The sequence below is a fragment of the Pseudopodoces humilis genome, chromosome 11, assembly GCF_049639895.1.
Source record: "Pseudopodoces humilis isolate 2021_Gansu_Grassland_sample_001 chromosome 11, ASM4963989v1, whole genome shotgun sequence".
In the NCBI taxonomy this organism is placed as follows: Eukaryota; Metazoa; Chordata; class Aves; order Passeriformes; family Paridae; genus Pseudopodoces; species Pseudopodoces humilis.
In genome coordinates this window covers 12,239,534-12,244,653 of record NC_142210.1, presented here as the reverse complement: position 1 = coordinate 12,244,653, position 5,120 = coordinate 12,239,534, and the positions used below count along the sequence as shown (strand labels likewise).

Below are 5,120 nucleotides of genomic sequence, written 5' to 3'. Positions count from 1 at the left end.
AGCAGGGATCCTTTCATTTATCACATTTATATCACCTTCGCTGCTTTAGTGATGACATAATGGAAAGCAGTGAAAAAGTGGGACAGTTTTATTCTAATATCCTAAAGCTAGTAGGAGTTGCAGCAGGTTGACTTAGTGAATAAGGATTCCTACCACAATTCTTGGGATTTAAGAATCTTTAATAAGGTACGAAATGTTACCAAACAGTTCTGTAAACTAAATTTTACATACCAATTCTTCTAGCCATAAATATTGAATATCTTGTAACAGGTATAACCGGACCTTTACATGCGGATAAATATGGAAATTAGGATTTATATACATTATGTTCTTGTATTTGCCAAAAGCAACGGACAGATATAGTTTATATCTTTTTTTTTTTTTTTTTAATATCACTTTACATAAACAAATGTAACAGTTTGACACGCAGATCCAGGCTTTCACTATACGAATTTCTTGACAGGACGTGTAACAACATTTTACTGCACTACTTAGACTGGACTTTGGGACGAAATGTTGCACTTTATACAAAAAAGCACATTAATACCAATAATATTCTGTTAGATCGACGTTTAGACTGTAATAATACAAAGTAATTCACATTTTGATACACATTTACTAGAACATTCTTGCCATTCAGTACAAATAGTTGAATTTCTACCTCTTCCCTCTGCCCCCCCACCTCCTCCTCCCCCCCGCCGCCGCTCCCGCCCGCCCGCCCCTCCCCCCACATATATGCAAAGACCACAAATCCACATATCCCCTTATTCAACTTGCGATATAACTATTTACAAAATCAAACAGTACACTTTTTTTGTTGTTTTGTTTTTGAAGCTAATAATTCTGTATTTACAAGAGGGGATGGGGGGGAAGGCCGCTGCCCGAGCAGACATGCAGTTGGCGATCTCTAATCAGTGGTTTCCAGTAAAGCCCTACACAGTTGGCATTTGCCCTGGTAACCTTGTCTTCTTATGCATTCTACTAACCCCTTCGCCTACCAAGCCTTGGAACAGAGCAGAGCAATCAGGAAAAAAAAATTTAAAAAAAAAAAAAAAAAGAGAGAGAAATAACAGAGAAAAAAAAATAAAAATTAAGTCTTCATTTTACTCAGTCCTGGGTCTACTGGCAGCATTTTATTTTTGTTTGCCCATTTAAATTTTGATTTCAGAGTGTCCATTATTTTGGAGTCTTTAAATAGGATATTTGTTTGCTCGCTTGGGGCTTTTTTTTTTGTTTGTTTCTGTTTGTGTTTTGTTGTTGTTGTTGTTTTGTTTTAGCGTTTTAGACGTACCATTCGTTAAAATTTGATGTAAGCGTGCTGTGGCTGGACGTGTGATGGACTGCGGAGGAGGAAGGGGATAAGGAGCTGGCAGTCTGGTTTTCTGTGGATGGAGACACGATGGTTGGTGGGGTGGAGGACTCGTAGCCTGAGCTGGCGGCGGGAGAAGGCTGGGACCCCTGCGAGGATGATTCATGGACCTGCAAGAGAAAACCCGGGCAGAGATAGAGAGCGGCGGCGGACGGAGGCCTCGGCCTGGGGACTCGCCAGACAACGGGACCCGGCAGCGGGCCCCAGGCTCGGGCTCTCCTGCGGGGCTCCCCGGCGGTCCCGGCTCCAGCCCCGGTCCCTGCCCGCTGGGCAAGGCCGGACTGCGCCCCCGGCTGCGTCCTGGCGCTGCCTCCCTGCCCCTCCCCGGGTGAAGCGCACCGAGCGAAGGCCCCGCGGCGGGGCCGGGCCCGGGGCCGAGCGCGGCCCGGTGGGGCTGGGGGCCGAGCGCGGCCCGGCGGGCCCGGAGCCGGGGCCCCGCCGCCCTCCGCCCGGGCAGGCCCGCACGCCAGGCGCCCTCCATTTACCTTCATGTGCTTTCGGAGGGAGCTGGGGTGCGTGTAGGACTTGTCGCACATTTTGCAGAGATAGGGCTTGTCGGAAGTGTGCACATGCATGTGCTTTTTGCGGTCGCTGCTGTTTGCAAAGCGCCTGTCACAGCCCTCGAACTCACACTTAAATGGTTTTTCACCTATTGCAGAGGGAAGGGGGAGGGGGGGGAAAGGGATCTGATTAAGCAGGGCCCGGCTGGATCCCTCATTGTCACCGCACCGCCGGACGGAGCTCAGGGCTCCATTTCAAACACTTGCAACTTTCTAACTTCAGCGAGCCTCAAATCCCAAAACCTTGCTTCTAGTCTCTATCCTTTCAGGACCTCCGACTCCCACCAAGTGCCAGTTTCGGAGAGCGGGGGAGCTACATAACTTTTTTTTTTTTTTTTTTTTTTTTTTTTTTTTTTTTTCCCCTTCCTTTTGGAGGGGCGAATTTCCTTTCAACCCCAGTCCCGGGCACCTCTCCCTCTTCACAACGCTCCGAGCGAGAGAGCAGGCGTGGTGCGATATTACACACGATCCTCAGCGTTTGCTTTCCGATTTTATATCTCGTTCTCGTAATATTTTACTCTCTCACCCACCCCAGCCCCCTCCCCCATATTTTCTTGCAATATTGAAAATTATCCGGCCCGGGAAATCAACGAGAGGGCAGCTCCACAAACCCTCGGCAAAAGTGCTAAGGGAAGCGGCTCTGGCTTTCAGCGTTCGGGGGTGAGAGCAAGGGGAGATCGCTCTCCCGGCCAGAGGCTGCTGCATTCCCACCTCCCACGAAGGAAAAAGTTCTCAGGAATACCGGCGCCTCCCCTCCGCACAACAATAACACAGTAACGCGCCGGGCTCGGTTTGTTTAATATCGCTCAACGGAATTAAATATTTACCAAGCCCTGAATTGCAGAAAGGAGACGAATGAGCTGCCCGCAACATTTAGCACAATTTCTCATCGTGCCACAGCCAAAACTGCCGAACAATAATTAATTAAAACCTATAAATTTAAACAGGACAGGTTGCTGCGATCCCCCACCCCACCCCCTCCGCCCTAACAATCCCAGCAGCAAACCCTGCCGTCCTCCCCCTCTGCCTCGGCAGGGATCATTTTCTTTTTGTTGCTGCTGCTGGCGTGGCTGTGACCGAGCTCGTTTTGCAGCGGAGCTCCGAGCCGGCCTCTCCCGGAAAAAAAGCAGCGGTCCCTGGACCAAACCCCCTCCTCCCCGTGCGAGCCTCAGCCAAGCCGGCCCCCCGACCCCTCCGGCACGGCCCCGCGTCCCGCTCCGGCCCCGGCGCTCGGCGCTTCCACTCGCAGAGAGAAAAGCGACAGAGAATGTTACCGTACCTGTATGAGTTCTTTTGTGTATTTTGAGATTCTCTGATCTGGCAAACACTTTGCCACAGCCTGGGAAAGGGCAGGGGAAAGGTTTTTCACCTGTGTGGACTCTGATGTGATTTACAAGTTTATATTTGGCCTTGAAAGGTTTCCCCTCTCTTGGACACTCTTCCCAGAAACATATGTGATTGGACTGCTCCGGTCCTCCAACGTGCTCCACCGTGACATGAGTCACCAGCTCGTGCATCGTGCTGAAAGTTTTGTTGCAGGACTTTTTGGGGTTTGACAATTGCTCGGGCTCAATCCACTTACAGATGAGTTCCTGTTTGATGGGCTGCCTCATGTAACGAAAGAAGGCCCCTGCCCCGTGGTGGGCTGCCATGTTCATGTTCATGTGGCCGTAGCCGTGCAGCTGGGTCGAGGCGTAGTGCTCGGAGCGGGGGCTGGTGACCTGGCCGTACTGGTCGGGTCTGCCGTACATGTCTCCGGAGAAGCCCAGGCGCATCTGCCCGTTCACCACGTTAGGTGAAGCGTGGCTGGTGGCTTGCTCGTGCAGCCCCGGGAAAAGTATGTGTCCCGCGGCATCTGTGTGTCCGTGGGGTCCGGCGAAGCTGCCGGCAGCGGAGGCGAAGAGGCTGTGCTGGGCGCTGGCGGCCGCCGCCTCCCCGAAGCCGCGGTTGCGGAACAGAAAGTCCCGGGTGGAGTTGAAGGCGGCGCTGGAATAGGAGCTGACATGGGTCGGGTGGTGGTGGTGCCCCAGGGCCGCCGCCGCGTAGCCGGGCGCCTGCGAGGTGAAGGCGGTCTGGCCGGCCGAGGCCAGCTCGTGGGTGCTGGGGTTGATTTTGAAGGCGCCCATGCCGTCGGCGAAGGGGTTGATCCCCAGCCCCACTTCTCTGTCCGTGACATCGGCCGTGGAGTGGTGGCGAGAGGATCCGAAGGTAGTGACTCCTATGGCGGGATACTGCGGTCCAGCATCCAGAAGCATCTTCCCAGCGTCGATGCAGCAACCAAAAAAAAATCACGCGCGCACACACACAACGCGGAGAGAAGCAGCAGCAGCAGCGGCGGCAGCGAAAACACCCTCTTTGGAAAGTCAGCGACGATCACCACCAAAGCAACCACATCAAAAACACCCCCTTCGGCATCAGCGCAGGGGGAAGGAAAAAAAAAAGGGGGAAGAAAAAAAAAAAAAAGGCTGGTGCGGAAGGGGGGAAGAGATCTTCGCAGTCGCAAATAATAATAATAATAATAAAAATGTGCCCCAAAAATATTCACTGTCTCTCTGCTTTGACTTTTCAGGGAGGTTTAAGTGGGGAAAGGGGGGTTGGGTGAGCTCAAAAATAAACTGACTGCAAATAACAATAACGGCGAGAGTTCAACACAAGCAGAAAAAAAAAAAATTAAAAAACCAAAACAAAAAAGAAACTTCCTTCAGTGATTTTTTTGGCTATAGGAATGTTGCAAAGTGGCCGAGAGATTGTTTCTCTCTCCTCTTCGAGCTTCCCCACACTCACCCGATTTTTTTTTTCGGGGGGCCTTTTTTTTTTTTTTTTTCGCTCCGCAAAAAAAAGGCGCAAATCATACACAATATTGTCTTTTGCGGTTTATCTTCCTGGGGAGAAACTTTCACCTCCTCAGCCGGGCGGTGAACGCGAGACTGATAGCGGCAATCATTCCTGCAGATAAATGAATTGAAAAGACGACACCGTCCCCCCCCTTGATGAATGGGAGCCGGGGGCGGAGCGCCGTGCGGGCGGACGTGGGCGCGCATTGGCCGGCTGCGGCTCCCCCTTCCCCGCGTCGCTGCCCCCGGCCCCGCCGGCTGCGGCCGCTGATTGGCCGCGCCGCCTCATCCATCGCAGGTATTGTGGCGTCCTGACACCGCTCTGACAAACGGGGCTGCGGCAGCCCCAACTTTTTT

At 52.2% G+C, this 5,120-nt stretch overlaps 1 protein-coding gene across 1 annotated transcript; it reads right to left on the bottom strand.

Annotated features, from left to right (window-relative positions):
- Positions 1–751: 751 nt before the first annotated feature.
- On the bottom strand, positions 752–4,845 carry LOC102112014 (Zic family zinc finger 1). The gene is made up of 3 exons (XM_005527077.3): positions 3,209–4,845; positions 1,855–2,018; positions 752–1,479 (listed from the first exon to the last, which is right to left on the bottom strand). The coding sequence occupies exons 1-3, from the start codon at positions 4,182–4,184 to the stop codon at positions 1,282–1,284; spliced, it is 1,338 nt and encodes a 445-aa protein (XP_005527134.1). The 5' UTR covers positions 4,185–4,845; the 3' UTR covers positions 752–1,281.
- Positions 4,846–5,120: the final 275 nt, after the last annotated feature.